Source organism: Poecilia reticulata, linkage group LG5 (genome assembly GCF_000633615.1).
Source record: "Poecilia reticulata strain Guanapo linkage group LG5, Guppy_female_1.0+MT, whole genome shotgun sequence".
In the NCBI taxonomy this organism is placed as follows: Eukaryota; Metazoa; Chordata; class Actinopteri; order Cyprinodontiformes; family Poeciliidae; genus Poecilia; species Poecilia reticulata.
The window spans coordinates 12,461,985-12,481,145 of NC_024335.1; the positions used below are offsets into that span (position 1 = coordinate 12,461,985).

The following is a 19,161-nucleotide window of genomic DNA, read 5'->3' on the forward strand; positions in this document are numbered from 1 at the left end:
ATTTATTTTTTTCCAGAAGTGGTACAATAGTACGGAAGAGGATTAGGGCCACTGGAAAAAAAAAATAAAACAGTTCTCAGAACTCTGAGATTAAAGTCAGAATTCTGAGAAAAAAGTCAGAATTCTGACTTTAATCTCAGAATTCTGAGTTTAAAGTCAGAACTGTTTTTTGTTTTTTTTCCAGTGGCCCTAATCCTCTTCCGTACAATAGTGTACCTGGTAACAATTCAGGAAACAAACAAGACATCACAAAAGGCAAATCTGCCAACCAAGACGTGAAGCACACATTATTATTAAGACTAGACTATGGTCACACAGCAGGCAAATACAACCGAAGTCCAACTTTTTCCCCTTGTATTTAATCTTAATCTGACTCACATTTTTTTCTTTTCATATTTTGTCTTGCCATTACAAATTTGAGCTGATAAAGAGAAAATTGCCTGATTTTTGTTTGAGCTAATGATGAATCTTCACCATAAACAAAATGTAAGAATTTATAATTTCATAAAAAATTTACAAATATCAGTCAAGTTGTTGTTTTTATTTATTTAATTATGTATTTTAACATTTCATTTTGATAGCATCTCTTTGTTGAATCCGTGGGATTTGCCGAACACAGCATTGTCATGAGGGAAGCTCACATTTGAACTTAAAAGTATTAAATGAGTATCTTGGATTGACAGTATACAGTGGTTTAAAAAAAGTGTTTGCTGTCTGCCTAATATTTTTATTTTTTTGTGTTTCTTTTTGTTGTTGTTGTTGTTGTTGTTGTTGTTTGTCACACTTCAGTTTTTCAGAAAATCTAACCAATTAAAATTTTAGCCAAAGACAACACAAGTAAATGAAGGTGTTTGTTATTGAGGGAAAAAATAAATCCAAACATAAACGGTTCTGTTTGACTAAACCTAATAAATGGTTGGTCTTCCCTGAGAAGCAAATGAAAGTAACCAGCATTGTTTCTTCTGGTGTTAAATTGTAAATTTCCAAATGTAGTAGCTTAATTTGGCTTYCATTATATTCAAGAATCCCAACATTCCAAGCCCACAAGAAATGAATTATTTGTAACAGCTTGAGTAGAGCTTCGAACAGGAAGTTATAAAACAGCAACTTGCCAGCTGTGACAGCCAGTTATAGGACAAGCATTTCTTTGTTGCAAATTAATAATTAGCACTGGATCTCAAAAGAGCCTTTGTTGAGATTTTACTTAAGTCACAAGGCCCGACAAAAATACATGAGTACACTTTGTTCATGGAATTAAATGGTTTTTATGATGAAAGAATAATAGAGGACTCCCATTTTTGTTTAGTTATTTCAACAAATGAGCTGTAAGCACAGTCACAAACGCATGCATGTTATAATGCAGAATTTATGGCGCTTAGGAAGTGGGAGCCATAAATCCTTCAAAGCTCAGTGGTTGGCCATGTAGGAGGGAGTCTGTCTTGAAGTGATTTCATGAGTGCAGAAGAAGGAGGGAAATTAAAGTAAAGTTTGGAGGAGGAGGAGGTGGAATAGTGGGAGGATGAGTGGGAGGAGATTTAATTTCAAACTGCAGAAAACGTTGACCGTTACCACTCTGAGCTGAGCAGCCACTGCAGCCCTAAAGTGAGCAGGATAAAAGAGGGGTAGGTAGTGGATGTGTGTGTGGAGAGAACTTGGGGGCTAACAAAGGAAAGCACAGGACCAATGATGTCACTCCTTCTTAAAACATAATGTGAATGAGGAATGTCCCAGTGCGACTTCTTTTTATGGTTTCAGAGTTCAGTCTAGGTTTGCTTTATGTGTGTACTGTGACCTGCAGGAATGCAGCACAGCCTTGAATGTTACCAGCCACACGCACACATGCATACACACGCATACACGCACGCATACACACCCCATACACACGCATACACACGAAAAACAAACACATATCTTCAAGCAGCTGACCTTCAGCCTTTACTCCCTTTCCTGCATCATGTTTCCCTAGCTCTCTAACTTTTCTTACCTTAAACTGAAATGAGCTATAAATAAATAATTTTTATCATTTCTTTCTTTGTTTTCAAATCTTGCTTGCTATGATAAGTTTGGCCAGAAGATGGCCTCACTAGACTGATGTGCACTTCTTACTGATTACGGCTAGTACTTATCAATATGTGATTCATTCTGATAAATAATTAGGGATTTACCTCCTTATGTATTTAGCTATTTGTTGCTTAGTGAGAGAAAACTCTGGATATCTGTGGCTATAGTCCTGTAATGCTTGATGTATTTAGCTGAAGCAGCAGGAGACTTATGTTTGTTGACATGCTGAAAGCTCCTGCGAAGTTTCAGGAAATTAAAGCTTGATTGTGCTGTATTTACCATCTCTTATGTAAAGGTGTTTCTACCATCAGTTATTAAAAAGGGAGTAAATTGTTTCAAATGTGAAACATTTGCCATTAGCTAGCATGTGGCAATTACACCAATTGGCTACTTGATCACTTTTGTTTTGTCCACATTTTCATATTTAGTGTAAATAAATCTATTTATTCTTTCACTGCAACTTCAGTGTGCAAAGATGCCAAGTCCACTCTTGTTTATACATTTGTTTGTGAGTTGAAAGTCCAGGGATTTTTCAGTTCAGTATTCATTCCACAGATAAACTCACAGTTTGAATTATTCTTCAAGATCTGCAGTCTGCACATAAGAACTGTTTCCCACCAAATGAAATATTCTGATCAGGGAGGAGAGGTTGTTATGCTCAGCACTGAGAAAACTGAGAGTCCACAGAAAGGAAGCCTTACACCATTACGTTACTTGACATCACATCATATATAATGTAATCACATCAGTCATGGGTCAAGGCAGAATAAGATATTATGACACCTGCCACAATTTGAAAGGAGAATCATTTCCGAAGGGTGTAGGAGCTGCATAAACTTGTCTGTTCTCAACCGGACAGAGTCTATCAGGAAGATGTCCTGCAGGTTTTTCAGCTGTCAGTGGGAACGATCTGAGTCCTAATCATCCTCCTTCCTGGGTATGTGTGTGCAACGGAGGTAAGCAAGAGGGAATTGTTGGCTGCCGAGTGATGGTGCTCTGACAGGTTAAGAGTGAGAAGAGTCAAGGCGAGGGGTGAGAGCCTGGCAGCTGTACAGAAGACCCTTCCACACACTGTTGACACCCAACCTGAAACTGACAGGTACGGGTGGGGAAGGCTGTCGGTTCATATAGCCCTCCTTGGCCCCCAGTCTTTGTCTGCTCTGCTTGCCACAGAACCCTGAGGGTTGCACATAAATAATGAATTCCTGTTCCCTATGGCAAGTGCTGAGGAGCCCCTATATGCTGCTTACATGCCGTACCAAATATTGTCACAGTATTGTTTTTTTCATGCGGCAGGCCTCTAGATCTATTTGCTTCAAGAGCTCGGCTTGTTTTCAGGATCAGTCGTCAATTGCATGAAATCATTTTCTAATACTGGAGACCTCATATTGATTCAAAAAATGAAATTTCCATTAATTTGAATAATTATGACTTGCAGTAACTCAAAACCTAAAATTCAGTTTCTCGTAAAAATTTCTCATGTAAACCAGAAAAAATGCAGGTGATGTGAAAATGATCCAAAGGACAGCCACAACCTAAGGAGGATAAGCTACAAAAGGCAGTTCCTAATAATCCTAATTGTTCCAAGTACAACAATGGAAGATTTGGTGGAAGGAAAAGTGTTGAAGTTCAAGTTACAATACTAATTAAAGAACATTTACATGTGAATACATAAAATTATAGTCAGTTGGCTAATTTCCATATCTATTCCCATAAAAAAAACACAAAATCGCATAAAACAACCTTATACTCTGTATATCTCTACCTATACTCACATGTGTGCCATAGAAAAGGTGCAGGAGTTACAGTGATAACCACAATCTTGCTAAGGCTGTGAACCCAAACTGATTCAAGAGTTTGGCGAAATTCACAAGGCGTGAACCATGCCAAGCTTCTCTTAAGTCTTTAAATTACAGAAAATAAATTAAAGACCTGTTTGGTGGATCATCCCTTCAGAACAAACGTCCAGAAAACTTGCAAACAGACGAAACACAGAGTTCCTTTAAATCAAGGCTAAATCCCCACCTGTTTAGAACTGCTTTGATTCATAATAACTCAGAGATTTATAAATGTATTTGATGTGTATTTGCTTGAGGATTTGGATGAAGTTATTTGACAACTTTTATTGCTTGCTTCATAATTGGTGGTGTGAAGCACCTTGAACTGCCTTGTAGCTGAAATGTGCTACACAAAAAAACTTGGCAATGACTGAGGTAAACCAGAGAGAAAACATCTTTCCTGGTTTTAAGGTGAATTTGATGTATTACATCATTGTACAAAGTCTTCTTTTTAAATGAATGCAAAGTCTAAAGTCTTCATTGTTTTCTACCCGGCGCACTTCTTTCTCTGTGACCAAGCTTTATGGAGATGCTGATTTCAGTTCACTTCCAGAAGAACATAGTACTAAAAGTACCAAAACGTGGCTTAACTAATATAATTCTGTGTAACTTGCCAGCAAACTCTCTCTGGCCCAAAACCCATAGAGAAATGATCAGTCAATGTCAAGCGATAGATTAAACAAAACCACAGTCAATGATACGGATAAGCTCAAGGCAGCTATTAAAGCAACTAGTGCTTCCTCAGCAGAGCCACCGGCTGATCGCCTTTGTGGCTGGATCTCATTTAAAACGAGCCCAACCACGCATTGGCTGGGTATACTGTACAGCACATGAACATACCTTTCAGTAGGCACACATTTCTGCAATTAAGATAAATTTTCACTTGTCTTATGAGGTATTCTAAACTTTCAGAGGAAATGGATTTTGGTATTTGAGCTCAAAATGATTTGTTTCCCCAGTCCACCACATTAAGGCATTTCCTGAAAACCTCAATTTCCCACATAAAGAATGTGAGAGCAGTTAGTCATCATCCAATGAGTTGGTCTTTGTTTGCCTTCCCATCTCCAAAGAAGAATAAACAAGTTGAAAAGGATTGTTCAATAAAGACTTTACTTGTGTTTGATCTGAAAATAGAATGGCCCTTTCTTTTGGCGGGCTTTACACAAAAACAACACATGTGCATTTAAGTCTAACCAAATGCACAAGTAAATTCCTGCCAAATGTGAATATTCTGTAATCGAAGTTTTGTATCGTTTCATTTGCTTTACAGTAAATATATTTGTATTTTCTTTGAGTTCTCACAGGAAAAAACTAAATTTACATTTTGAAACTGAAACTGAACTAATTGGCTACTTCTGTTAAGAGATTCATTTGTGTTAAAGTTATGAGTCTGATATGTTATTAGTTTAGTCATTCTCAGGGAAAATTAGTTGTGCAAAGCGTGAACTTATAATGACTGAATGATAGATGCTTTCCTGGGGGTTTCAGGTCAACTCTGTCTTGCATTTATCCACTTTCCCATGAAAGTTCAATATGAGTTTTCTATTAAATTAGGATGCTAATGGTGATCTAACACAGTAACAATAGATTATCCTGTTATATGTGGCAGAGTTCACATTGACTTCAAAATTAACTCACAGGGCACAGCTGAAGTGGCAGAATTTTGACCAGAATAGTGTTTTTTTATTTTTAACAAATAGTTTTTTGATATACACATGACTTCACTATGAATGTTTCACAAAAAAATAATAATCTTCTGACTTTTTGCTTGTTTTAAACAAAGGTAAAATTCTCCAGGTTTATTTAAGAATAGCACAAAAAGAATAGCCTTCCCCAATTTTTTTCCAGTTGGCAAAAACATCTGGTTTCTGTTTATATGCTATATGTTGGATCTTTCCACCATGAACTAACACCTAGAATAATGTTCACAGTATTGAAGAAGTGGTTATTTTTCACAAATTTCACTATTTCAATCATTGGTAAATTTGTGAGCATTAAAAAAAGAAAGAAACAAAAAGTGTTATGAGCCTCTTGAAGGGAAACAAAATGTCACCCGTGTGAAACACAGACTGCAATAATAACTGAAGCAATGAAACAAAAAGAATTTTCATCAGCTGCGCTTTTAATGTATAACAACAGTAAAAAGTGAATCTTTTACTTGCAAAATAGGAGTGTTTTTATGTACAGTATTTATACAGTTATATATTGTTTAAAAAAAATTAGTTTAAACATGACAGTTTATTGCACAACACATTTATAAATTATCGCTGTCAAACCACACATGAAACAGATGGATTCCATAATATTTTAACACTTAACATGAAATGTATTTGTTTTTTTTATTTTTATCTTTAACACATTTTTCCATGAATCAAGGTCCTGTGAGGAGTGTAAAATCTCCTCTAAATACTGAAATGGTAAAACTGGCAACAAAAGACTGAGCGCGTTTCTTAATGAAACAGCCTTCAGCACCGAAACGTCTTCTTCTAGCATCGTCACAGTGGGTGAAACAATCAAAAGTAAAACCCAGAATCAGAGTGATGGCCAGGCAGACTTTTCTTGCTTCATGATGGTAATTGGCTGGAAGTTTAGAAATGTGTGCTGCAGCAACACCAGCGCTGAGACTAGAGCAGGAAGGTCAAACGGAAAGCAAAATTAAATTGTTGCCTTAAAAAAAAATATTTGCCCCTTACAGATTTATACTGGTTTTTACACTTATTTTTATTTTTTTTATATCAACCAGCAGATTTTAACAAACATTCTCTGTCAAGATTTTCTGCCAGAGATCATCCCTGGTCCATCATTTTACCACCAACATTTTTACAGTGAAAATAATGTTGTTTTTCGTTTGTTTGTTTTTTCTTAAATGATGTATCAGTTTTATGTCAGAATTAAAGGAATGCAAATCTTCAAAAAAGTATTACCTTTCTCTTACCAGTCTGAATGATAAGAAGTGCTTTGTGCCTGGAAAGCACCTCATTTATGCCATTTTATTCCAGTCTTTCTCATATTTTTTAATAATAAATACCCACCCTTTATTGGGGCAGGCGATAAAACTGGCCATTATGGGTTTTTTTTTTCTTTTTGAGAACTTTTAGTCTACTTCATGTTGCCAGAAAGGTTTCGTTTGAGTGATTTTATGATTTCAACTGTAGGCAAGAATGTGGCTTGTAAAAATGAACCAACAAACAGGTAATTCATAACATAATCAGAAGCTAGCTATATTTTCACAGAGCTAGTGTTTTATTCTAACAAATGCAATTATTTTTTTTCAATGATGATTTTTTTATTACAACAAGCTCATGTTTAATTTGATTATTTGAAACAGTTAAGTGTCATACAAAAGCAAACACAGAAGAAAATGTAAAGGGCAAATACTTTTTCAAGGCACTGTGGGTGGAAACACAGARACACACTGTGACGCAACAMACAGACTTGAAACGGATCAAAAGCTGATCCAAACACAGATTTCATTAATTAAATATTCACTCTGTTTACAAAATATAAGCACACCTGCTTTGCACAAATCTACAGCTCCATTTCAGCTTTTCTTCCACAATTCAGTTCGACGTCCAGCTCAAGTTAGACACCATATTGGAAAAAATCAATAACGCATCAACGGCTTTATGTAACTTAATCTATCTAAGTTACTTGACAAGAGCTGCAGGTGTTCTTAATATCCTGTACACCGAGTGCATTTCAAGTATTACGCTTCATGTAAACAATAACTGATGAGAARGGAAGGGTCGGGGTAGGTTGTTATGGGCCAAATGTAGGCTAATCTGATCCACGATCACGCTTAAAACATCATTAATCATGCTTCCTGCAACAGTTCACTTCGGCCTCCACTTATCTTTGAACGRCTGAATTAGTGCCATATAGATCACTGTAAAAGTGTCCTATCTCAAATGAGATCTCTTCCGYACAATGTCATATTTTATTAATAGCGTCGACAGGAGCATTTAGCTCAAATGAATCATGAGATGCAGTAAAACCCAGGAAGAGGGCCCAAAATATCTCCATATATATTAAAAATTGTAGCGTTAAGATGTCTTTGAGTCTGTGACTCTTAGGAGATTTTACTCGCTTCAGAGTTTAAAATCGTCACAGAGTGAAACGTAACACTGCACGTCTTTTAAGAGCCCATAGCAAAGGCTTAACAACACATAGTCACACATTTCTGCTCAGAMTGGCTACAAATAGCAATGTCACTCCAAGTCAGTCACATGAATAACTGTCCTTCAACTTTGACATAAAATGTACTTTGAGTTACGTCTCAACAGACGTGCCGTCCCATTAAATTGGCTCCTGTCTTTGTCGAGCTCCTCCACTGGCTTAAGCGTTGAGTCATTCTCTTATTAAGTCCTGTTCTCTTCAGAGCTCACGCTGGTGCCTCGCACACAGTTAGTAGAAGCACCGACTACAGAGGCAAACCATTTTCCCAGTGGATAGGAATTGGCAGTTAAATCTGCAACTGATGATGGCCTAAATCCTTTTGCTCTCCGTTTGAGTGTTTTAGAAGCTGAATGTTTTCTTGTTGGAGTTTCTTCAGGAAAAAAAAAAAAAAAAAAAGTGACACTGGTCGTAAAAGTCTTTGCTTCGGGATGTACTGCTGTGGTTTGTGTATGTACATTTGTATTTATGTGTGTGTATGTTTACACAGTAAGTTAGATCAATMTCTCTGTGTATGCTGTATCTGTACGTGATTATGATCACACATGCACATATGGAAGTGCTGGTGTTCACATCCGAGGAGCTTGTGTGTTAAATATTCAATCTCCTCCATTACACTTTGATTTGTGGTATTAAACGCTAAAGTTTGGACACACCATATGTGTATTTATCTTGGGAATTCTTTATGTTTTGGTGTGTATATCTCAGCTTTCTGGGGACATGGCAAATATGATCTGCTCCACTTTGTATGCCAGCTTCTGCTTCTGGGCTTGTTCGTCTTGCTCCAGTGCCTCAATGATCTGGAACAGGAAAAAAAACAAAACAAAACAAAACACACAAGATGAAATAGCCAGGTAACCAAGGACACAATGTGTGTTGTCGGTCAGCTGAAGGAATCTGATTTCTACATGCATTGTTTGACATGAAAATATTTAGCAGCAGTATGTTTATCTTTACTTGGAGGTATATATGAGCTTTAATTATTTATTCCGGTTTTATTTATTTGGATTAAATACAAATGAAGTAACTTGTAAAGTCTTAGGGTTGGACAGATGAGCTGTGGGTAATTTTAGGTTGTAATTTTGAGCATATTTAAGTATGCAAACCAATACATCAAGCATTAATTAAATTATTAATTCCATTCCAGTTTATGGAATCTGACTGTATTTTTAGGACCACATACAAAAGTCTTTGTCTTATTATTTCTGACTTTTTCAAGAAAAAAAAAAAAGCCAGCTACCACAATTAACTGTTATGTCTTTACTAGCTGGCAACTGGAAAGTTGTTTTTGAGATATTTAAGTTTCACATTAATTCTCTAGTCAGGTTTCATCGACTTGTGATGGGAAATAATTGGCTCCTCAGATGCTAAATGATTCAGCTTCAGCTGGTGCAGCTTTTTTTTTTTTCTAAATCTAAGGCTTGCTTTCACTGGAAACAACACTATGAGCGCCAAATGAATCAGCAAAAACACTTCCAAGATGTAAACCCAAATTAATTACAAAAACAAAATGATCAGAAAAAGCTGCAGCAGAGAAAAAGAATTGGGCAAAGACTCCACAGTTCCATAACCGTAAGCAAAACAGAACAATCCACTCTCCGTACAAAACGTTTATCTTATAAATCAGTAGAGCAAATCGTACTTTCAGTCGACCAACAACTATCTGAAGCCAGTTTCCACTTTGTGATGTGTAGACAGGGCCTCACCTCTTGGCTGTACTTGCTGACGTAAGCGTAGATCTCATGCAGGGCACTGAGCACGTTGAACTCACTGGAGTGGAGGCGAGCCTGCTCAGCCAGATAGGCATTCATATCCTGATCACTGATGGCAGGTAGGCGGTTGATGTCAGCGTAGTACCTGAGAGGACAGATACACACACGCACGGACTCAGTGTCAAGGACACAGCCATGCATACTGGAGCTTTTCTCCTCATTTGAATTCAGACTGATGTTGTGAAAAATCCAGAGAATGCTCAGGGATAAAGGATTATGTACATCAGAGACGTTTGTACAGAAAAATAAAGAAATGTGTCACTCAGAAGTTTGGACTTTCGGTTTATATAGACGTTGAATTAAAATAAAATTCACATTTTTTTTTTTTTTGAGTGTTTAAGATAGATGCCCTTACACTGTAGGAATTAGTAGCTTAGCTGATTCCCATACATTGTTAATGTTGCATTTAACTGCAGGTAAAGTTGCAGAAAGACATATAAAAATGATCTTGATACCAATCAGGAAATAAATAAATCTGTAGATTTAGAGAAATTTTGGTTCTGCAGGTCAATATTTTATTAATGTCAACACCTGAACTTGTTTAATCTGACTACTAGCTCAGAAGTACAACCAAGTTATTGTAAAGATAATCTAATTTACTTAGTTTTTACATCAGTTCTGATATTGAGACTTGTTGAAACTTGGCACAAGTCTGTTAGAAGTATCAAGGAACAAGATAATATTTTAAAAAGTTACATTTTAAAAACCATAAAAATTTTCGTCCGGTACCGCTTTGATGTATATGCAAACCCAACAGGACTGGAACCGTTCCGTTCCATTCTGTTTCTTGCAGTACGAAAACGGCTAAATTGCCAGGTTGAGAGTACTTCATAAAAAATAGATGTTTTTTCTTCATGAAAATACAAAACAATATCAGAATGTTTTTATCTGCTCTGACTCAAACTAGCAGGCTATATTTTGATAACGTGAAAAATGATTGGGGGTGACAAAATATTGTAGACCTGAAATATAAAACTTCTCATAAACAATTTATTACTGGCACAGAGATATAATCGACTTTCATTTTTTTGGAAAGTCAATTTCTTTAYTTTCTTTGTTTTTTCTARGCAACAAGAATGGGAAATGGGATGCTGAGCAGCCAATAGCTTAACCTTCTAGATAAATGCTAATCTGTTTTACTCTATAAGGAGCATAAACAAAAAATACTTTATTTTCTAAAAAKTTTAATACTGATCAAAAACTGCTACTAAATTTAGCTTGTTTYMATAATATATTTTTGTTTATGTGTTTGTAGCAAACTGAAAATATCAAATAGCTTCGATAACATTATTGTACCTGTTTTAATTAATAWGTTAGGTCATTTCAGGAGCAGTAGGACGAATAGTTTCTTTCCCGTTTTAAAGTAAAAGCAAGTAGATCATGTACATTTGTTTAAAATTGTTGGTTACATTCATGTTACTGTGAAATTGGTAAATTTATCCCACCTTGAACATTTCATGCTTAATTGTAACACAAATGACTSTTTTTGTCTTATATTTACCTTTCCACCCAGCTCTTATAGTGTGGAATATCCTTGGCATAGAGCAGCTTGGTGGAGGGCGAGTCTTTGCCCAAACGATGTTCAGATGTTGARCAAGAGTCCATAAAGGTCTGTGCCACCACTGACAGGCAGGCGTCCGTGATGCTGCTTTTATGGATGTCAAACACAAACTGGGGATTTTTGATTACATTCACCCAGAACCGCAGCGGGAGACTGGAAATATGGAAAGATATTGACAGAGTAAAATGAAAGAAATAGTGTAAACACTGCAAGACATGTTTGCAAAGAGAAATGAAATACTTGCCAAACATCAAAAGCTCCTTTTGAATTTGAGTTTAATTAATCCCATGTTGACTTTTATGCTTGTCTTTAGTTATGAAAAGTAGATGGATATTTGAGCTCTGCWAAAGTCCCACAGCTACAACATCCAAGAACAGCATAAAACTAGRAAAATCCTTGAAGCATGAGGTAAATAATACATTCCTATTAAATTAGTTACTCTACAATTATAATTAATACTGTGAGGAAATGTGTAAACCAGGTACATTCACAGTGGAGGTTGGAATGTGCTCTGAAGGCAGACAGCCTTAATTATAAGTCTTCGTTTAGGGACAATGGATGTTTGTTTTTTGTCTGACCCAAACCTAGTTGGAAATCAGTAAATTATTTCTCAGAAAGACTTTAGTTTCTACATTTTTTAACAGATTACATGTTGTAGCCCATTTATTAAACAATCACCACATTCTTCAAATTTGAAAAATATTTTGTGACATCAGATCAATTTGTGTTGTGTAGCCTTTATATTCTTGCATTTAGCCAATAATGCTGATATYCTTTCATAAAATTTAATTTAAACGTTCAGAAAAACTTTTCCAAACATGGGTCTAGGTTATGATTAGTTAATAATGTGGAGTTAAGTTGATAAAATGACTAATTAGATTTATAGCAACTCAGTGTTGTAAATCAAAATGATGGACAGTATCCAAACACAACAAAACATCTGGTAACAAATATAAGTATTAGTTGATAAATGAGGAAAACATTGAAAGAGAATTGGTGAATATATTCCTGGCAGCTATGAATATGTCTTAAMTGGGACATTTTTCTCACCAGTTACTCTTCCATGTGTGGCGAACGTCCATGTCATGGATGCCATGTCTGTCTGCCTGCTCATCGAGGAAGTCAAACATATATTTGATGGCGAGAGGCAGAGCWGTGCCTCGACACACGGTGCTGAACAAAGTCTCAAACAGGTCATCCACAAACTTCTGTAACGTGCCCTGTAAAAAAAACATGAAGAGAAACTTAATGAAGCAGTTCAGTATTTTTGCTTCTGCTGTTGMTGTACAGGATAGGTGCATGATAAGTTCAGATTAGKAAAAATAAAGTAACAGGAACCATACTAGAAGCTGAAAAAATGTAATCCATTCCAGTTTGCTGTTTCCATAGATACCACGCTATCACAACAGAACATGTAATTGGTAGACATTTTTGGTCTACAGCAAAAAATGTTGCACAGTAAATGACTTGAAAATTGTACACTGGGCTTTTGCTACTGATTATAGCTTTTTTTTTAAGCAAAGGGTGAACATCCTGTTAGCTGCATGAAAGTGTAGCAGGTTTAGCTGTGAACAATATATTTAATCACAATATTCACAATGTTCAGGTCTTTACAAATAAATAAGAGATTAAAGCACATGCTTAGGAGAAAATGAACATGGTGTCTTTGTCTTTTAAGACTCACCTTAGTTGCTAGCAGTCTCGTTAGGTAGATCTCAGACACCATCTTGCTTCCGCGTTCGCCCTCTTTCTGGTCACCGTGGTCGTGGTTCTTGACTAAATGCCAAACTTTGACACCACTCTCCAGGTCAGGAGTGAGCATAGGCACACGGGAGTGAGGGCTGTCAGGGCTGGTGGGGGTGGAGCGGAATGGGACGTCCATACCTAGGTTGGCAACATGGCAAAAAATATGTTCCAAAATAAACTTAAAATGAACCAGTTAAGCAGGTGAGGTATGCATTGAGACTGTATTGTCACAAAAAAGCATATTTGTTAAAGAAAGTGTGCCTATCCTGCAGGTAATAATGCTAAAAAATATTTTTAAAAAGCAAACGAAAAGAAACACAAACTAAATTTTAAGGTTTATTTACCTTTAAATCACAAAAAAACAAGCATATTTGACCCTTTTGAGTATCAAAGGCATCTTACTGTTTATACAATCTGCAAAAGTAACAGTGGTTTGTCTACCTTTGAAAAAAAAAACATGCTGTATTTGTTTCACATTGCTGACCGTATCTGCTGATACTGCGTGGGAAGCTGGCTGAGGAGGGAATGATGAACGAGGACATCTGTTTGGGCACCAAGGCCACCACACAGCGATCAGATACCTGAGAGACAAAGATGCAGCTTCAWGAAATGTTTGCCTCGCAGATATTRGTCAAAAGCAATAAGAAAAATTCAAAGTATCATCAGTGCAATAAAACTAAGGACCAGGATTTTTTRCATTTATTTATTTTTTGACAATTATGATTCAAAGRAGCAAATAGCATAGCAATTCTGTGGGTTTTTAGAGAACTGGCCTTCAGAGACAATGACAATGACCACACCACAAGCTATTGAAGAGACCCAATATTGTGTGTATGGGATATATTGTGCATCCTGTTAAAGTATGGCTTAAAAACCTTTATGTAATATTTTGTAATATTGCCACTAAAACGCAGCACTGCAGTCTGACTGAGCTGGGCGAGAAGCAATGGTCCTTCAAGTCTACCATGAACTACTAAAATAGGCTTTTGTCTGAACATGTTGTGCTGCTTGCCATCTCAACTTTTTTTTCTTTAAGTTAAATTAATCTTGCAACAACACTAATATTTAATTTGTGCATGCAAGCGTTCCAGGAAATTCCTAAAATGTCTGCCAGAAAAACGCTGTTCTGCWTGTGTTACAGATTTGGCTCACAAGCATTTCTACACCTCAGCAGTATTGAAAATGAAGGATTTTTTTCTCCTCTTCCTCTCTTATGAGTACATACTTTTTCTTCAAGGGGTTTTAAAGTTTTCATTGTTTTTGTTTGTCTGTATAACAATAAATAACTTGCTGAAATGTCAGCTGTGTGAAGAGGCCCGAAGGCGAGTCATACCACTGACGGAGAAGAATGAATTGGCATTTGAARTCAGTGACCTGTGTATTAACACTCAAGACCTAGAAAAAAAATGGAGGCTAAAAATGACACACAAGTCCATGTTTCTTGTATGAATCAGCTGATTTACTTGTTTTGTATTAACCCAGATTGCTTAGATTCCAATGCTGCTACAGCTGCAGCTAAAATTCCTTGAATCCCACTGCAAATTTGGTTCGTTGGCAAAATGTACTGTACGAACTAGCAGCTGTACAATACACATATTAACTAAGAACTAATATTACAGGCGAGTTCTCCAATTTAAACATTGAAATGTCACTGTCAATGACTGTTGCAGTCTGGAAATGTAAAGAATCATAGGAAGATTATCCCTTTGCTGTTATAACCTGGTGCTAGTGTGCTACATCAGCTCATCTCAYTTTATCCCAGGATTTTCTGATACTTGATTGAATCCCCCGTGGTGTTCACATACTGCAGATTTCWGCACCGGAGGAAGCAAACAGGCTCTGAGCATCACTGACCCTCAGCCATGCTTTACTGCAGGCATGTTGTTCTTTTCAGCATCAGTCTTCCTCCAGACGTATCGCGGATCCATTGACCTGAAAAATTCTAGTTTTGATTCATTGCTCCACAGAGCAAATCCCTAAGCCTCTTTGACTCATTTTTATAGTTTTGAGCAAACTGAAGCTGACTTTGCTTTTGCTTTTGGGTCAGCAGTAGTATATTCCTCAGTGTTCAGACAAGGAGTCCTTCTATGTTTAGTAAGTGACTTCAAGTGGAAACAAAGCATCAGTAGCTATTCCTACCAGGTCTTGATCAAATCTATTTTACCAACAGTTGAGGATTTTTCACCACCTGCCTCCTCAGGAATCTGGTGATTTGAGAGCTTCCAATCCTGCAAGGTGCAGATAATGTACCCAAATTCCTTTAAACTTGTAAACTCAGCTTTCAAATGCATCTCTTGGAACCATTACAGTCGTTATTATTGTGTACTCTTTTCCTTCCTTTTACAAGGCAATGGACTAGTCTCTGAATTTTGTTGGCAATTATCTTGGCKTGGTTTTATCTTGCAATGAAAATTACATTCAACAGTTTACTTATTTAAAGTGTTGTACCTCACGCACACCTCATGCAACCATGGATTTGCATAAGATGCAAATCCTTGCAACAAAATTGCATCAATTTTGTTGCATCAATTGCTTCCAGAGACTATTTGGGGGATTGAAAAAATTGGAGCTGTTGAACAATTTGAAGTGCAGAAACAAATGTCACTTTAACTGGTACTTTTGATGAGCATCCTTCACTCAATTTAGGAACTTAGTGATTTATGAGAAAGAATAATCAGGAGAAGATGACCATTTTTGTAATGTTGGTATTAATTTTATTCCCTCACCTGGTAGTGCATGAGTGTATTGAGTCTCTTCCAGTCGCCTTCTATCTTTGTTGTGATGTCTTCGTCCTGCAGGACCACACGAGCTGTTCTGCCCTGCCGCCACTCTGTTGGAAAACACATTTAAAGGCAACAAATTGCTGTTATTTTGTGTAATGTTTACAGTATTTCTCACATGTCTCAGACTTATGTTCCCCCTGTCTTGACATGAATTGTTAGCCTGCACTACCCCTAAGGTTATATTATCCTGGTGTGTTATGTTTATTCTTTACAATGTGCAAGCTGTCAAGCGAAACAGGCAAAATGTCAACAAGACGGCTTCTTGTCCTTGACAATTACAAGTCAGGGGGAGTGAGAACAAAATGAAAGGACACAGTATCTTTCTTTGAGCCACCTGGAGCAATGAGACACATCCTCCCTAAATCCCCAACCTGTAAAAGCCCCTGAAGGTGTAAAGCTACATGCCCAAAGCACTATCAGGCGCTACCAAGACAGCGTTTTATTTACTCTGTGTGAAGGTGCATGCCACCTAAATTTGTGCCGCATCACTCAGTATCAGATGACATGCCGTGGGTGTATGCCTTCATGGAGTAGTTCTGTCAAAAAGGTTTAATGTCACTGTTGGGGTGTTGCTGCGATTGCAACAGCAAGCAGGTATGGGGAGGATGCGGAAACAACGGAGGAGATGATGTCAAACATTCTCCGTAATTTGTGTTAACATGGCCACTGTCAGCCGAATCTTTGCCGCTGTGACATTATTCCAACAGGTTGTTATGCAGTTGATTTTCTTTCAGAATATAATGCAAGAGACAGCTACTGTGATCAAAAGATTGTCTGACTCGCTCACCTAGGTCCATGTCTGTAGCTCGAGGTCGGGTGGAGTATGGCATATTTTTGTACACAGCATCCAGGATCTTTTCCTTCACCTGGGTAATTGTGTCACAGTTGAGAGCCTTGACTGGGATCTCTGGGCTGTTCTCATTGTCGGGGTTCACACAGCTCAGCGTCTGGAGAGCCAGGACAGAGAGAGAGAGAGAAACCCAGAGAAGAAGAGAGAGACAGAGAGAGAGAGAGGGAGAGAGAGAGAGAGAGAGAGAGAGAGAGAGAGAGAGAGAGGGAGAGAGAGAGAGAGAAAGAGAGAGAGGGAGGTGTTGCTTGGGAGGTCCTTTCATTACCTGCTCTTCACCAAGATGTCCTGGTGGAGAGCATCTTGGCTTGAAATGTAATTTCACACCTCCAGGATGTGACTGTGCAGCTCTGGCAGCAGCATTAAACACGTAATGAGACAGAGCCTCTCACACTCTCCGACACGGCGATCAGAGAGGTGTCATCTTGTCGCTGGCTGGCTCTGCTCTGCAGCTGAAGCCAGAGGGGAAACGGATTCTGATGGGCTGCTGGAGGATCCCAGCCAGCTCCGTTTCAATAGAAATGTAAAGGACAGAGACGTGTGGTTGGTCCAAACGCTTGGCTTTAGTGATTAGCATAGACAAAATTAGCAATTTGGCAGAGTCTCTGCTCCCAATTATATTTAACAGTTTGAATGCATAAAGCTGCCTTTTTGATTTTTCATTCGCATATGAGTGGACGGGTGAAACAAGGAAAAGCCTGTATGCAGGCTGAAAACGGAGTATTAAGAGGCTCTGTTGTCCTGCTGTGGGCATTCTGCTGGTGTGGTTGGTTGATTTGTCTTAGAGGAACATGATTTCTACAGATGAGCGTCCTTCTGATTGATAATCCTCGTTTCAAATTAGTCATGCCAGCATCCTCATCTGTAGGACACAAATACATTCATATACCAGTTTGATTTTATTCTGAATCCCCTCACACATTACACTGCCTGTCACATTGCTTCGTCTCCCTGAAGACCATAGGTTTTTGAAATGACCATAGGTTATGTTTTTGTGTCAGGTGAACCATCTCCATATTAACTTAATCATGTTTTTTTTTTTTTGTTGTTTCTTTTAGATGATTATCCTTCTGAAATATACATTTTTAATTTTTTGGGTGAATTTTTTTCAAGATTTCCTGGTATTTTWTAAAGGGAGCTTCATGCCTTTGAAGGGAAGTAGGTCCAAAGCAGAACTCATTCTTCACCGTAACCAACAATTATCTTGAAGTGCTTTTCACTGTATTATTCTTCCTATGTTTAACACCACATCCATCTGGACTGTTTCCTGATGAAAAGCTAAATCTTTGTCTTATCTGACCAAAAGGAAATGGTTCCAGGCAAAAACCCAACAGCACTGCATAAACTCCACATATTTATGTTTGTGAGGACTGAATAGGATTTTTCTTGGCAAGTCTCCCAGACGTCCAGTTGGCATATTGATAGTATCTTATGGAAACTTGGTCATCCCAAGAGAAAATCTTAGCAGCATTTATCCAACAGACAACTTTGGACGTTTCTCTTCCATCCCTAACCACTTTCCTTTGTAAAGATAAACTTGAGCATTCATCATTTTGGTTTTGACGGTAGAAATGGAACGTTTTCTACAAACAGTTATTTTCTTGGAGCTCTCTCTTTAAACATCAGCACACGTTTTTCCACTTAAAATGACGTGGTTTGCTGTGTTACACATTTTGAACAAGTAAAAGTGTGAGAGTCATACCTTATTTATAACTAAAAAACAGGAATTTGTGGATTACAGTTTACAATTTAGATCCTGGATTTACTGATCAGCTTGTGCACAAATTTAAGGAATGGCWWWTCTTGAAATTTTCARGGTAATATTTTGAAAGAACAATCAAGGGCAGATTTAATTTAAGGTGTTTTAGATAGAAAAATAATTGTGGAATGCTTCATGACTCCAGTCAGCAGCTCTCAGTTTGGTGAAAGGACTTCYCTTTGTATATAATAAAAGTTTGCTTATGAAGATTAGAGTTCAGTTCATTCATCTTTCAACTTGAAGAAAACACCAAAATGTGTGTTTATAAACTGTAGATCCTCATAGAGCCCCAAACATTGTGCTTTGCATCCAAGTGAATTCCATATTTTCCCTTAATTTGTCATGTGTTGAGACATTTTCATAACTTTATTTTTATTTTTGTTAATGTTATTAGAACACAATCAAGAAAAAAGATCAAACAATAGAAATTATAAAACAATAGAGAGAATAGAAAATATAAGAAACAAAAAATACAGAATAAAAACAAAAATCACATCAGGGGGGACTCATTTTTGTAACTCAAAACAAAAACAGAAGGGGACCATTCCTATCCAAAATTAGTCCTGTCTCGATGTGAAGTTTGTCCATTTTTCCCATTTGTCCATGCATTGCTGTTCCTGT

At 37.3% G+C, this 19,161-nt stretch overlaps 1 protein-coding gene across 3 annotated transcripts in view; it reads right to left on the reverse strand.

Annotated features, from left to right (window-relative positions):
* Nucleotides 1-6,000: 6,000 nt before the first annotated feature.
* LOC103464744 (plexin-A2) overlaps nucleotides 6,001-19,161 on the reverse strand; it is a 92,366-nt gene continuing 79,205 nt past the window's right edge. For 2 of the 3 annotated variants that reach the window (XM_008409061.2, XM_017304919.1), the window contains exons 25-32: nucleotides 16,722-16,881; nucleotides 15,878-15,981; nucleotides 13,636-13,732; nucleotides 13,090-13,289; nucleotides 12,456-12,625; nucleotides 11,346-11,558; nucleotides 9,779-9,929; nucleotides 6,001-8,872 (exon numbers count right to left, since the gene is read on the reverse strand). In XM_008409061.2, the coding sequence (XP_008407283.1) occupies nucleotides 8,777-8,872; nucleotides 9,779-9,929; nucleotides 11,346-11,558; nucleotides 12,456-12,625; nucleotides 13,090-13,289; nucleotides 13,636-13,732; nucleotides 15,878-15,981; nucleotides 16,722-16,881 (1,191 nt within the window). In that variant the 3' untranslated portion in view covers nucleotides 6,001-8,776. Of the gene's footprint in view, nucleotides 8,873-9,778; nucleotides 9,930-11,345; nucleotides 11,559-12,455; nucleotides 12,626-13,089; nucleotides 13,290-13,635; nucleotides 13,733-15,877; nucleotides 15,982-16,721; nucleotides 16,882-16,960; nucleotides 17,644-19,161 lie in introns of those variants that run through there. The other variant, XM_017304920.1, reaches the window with a different exon arrangement.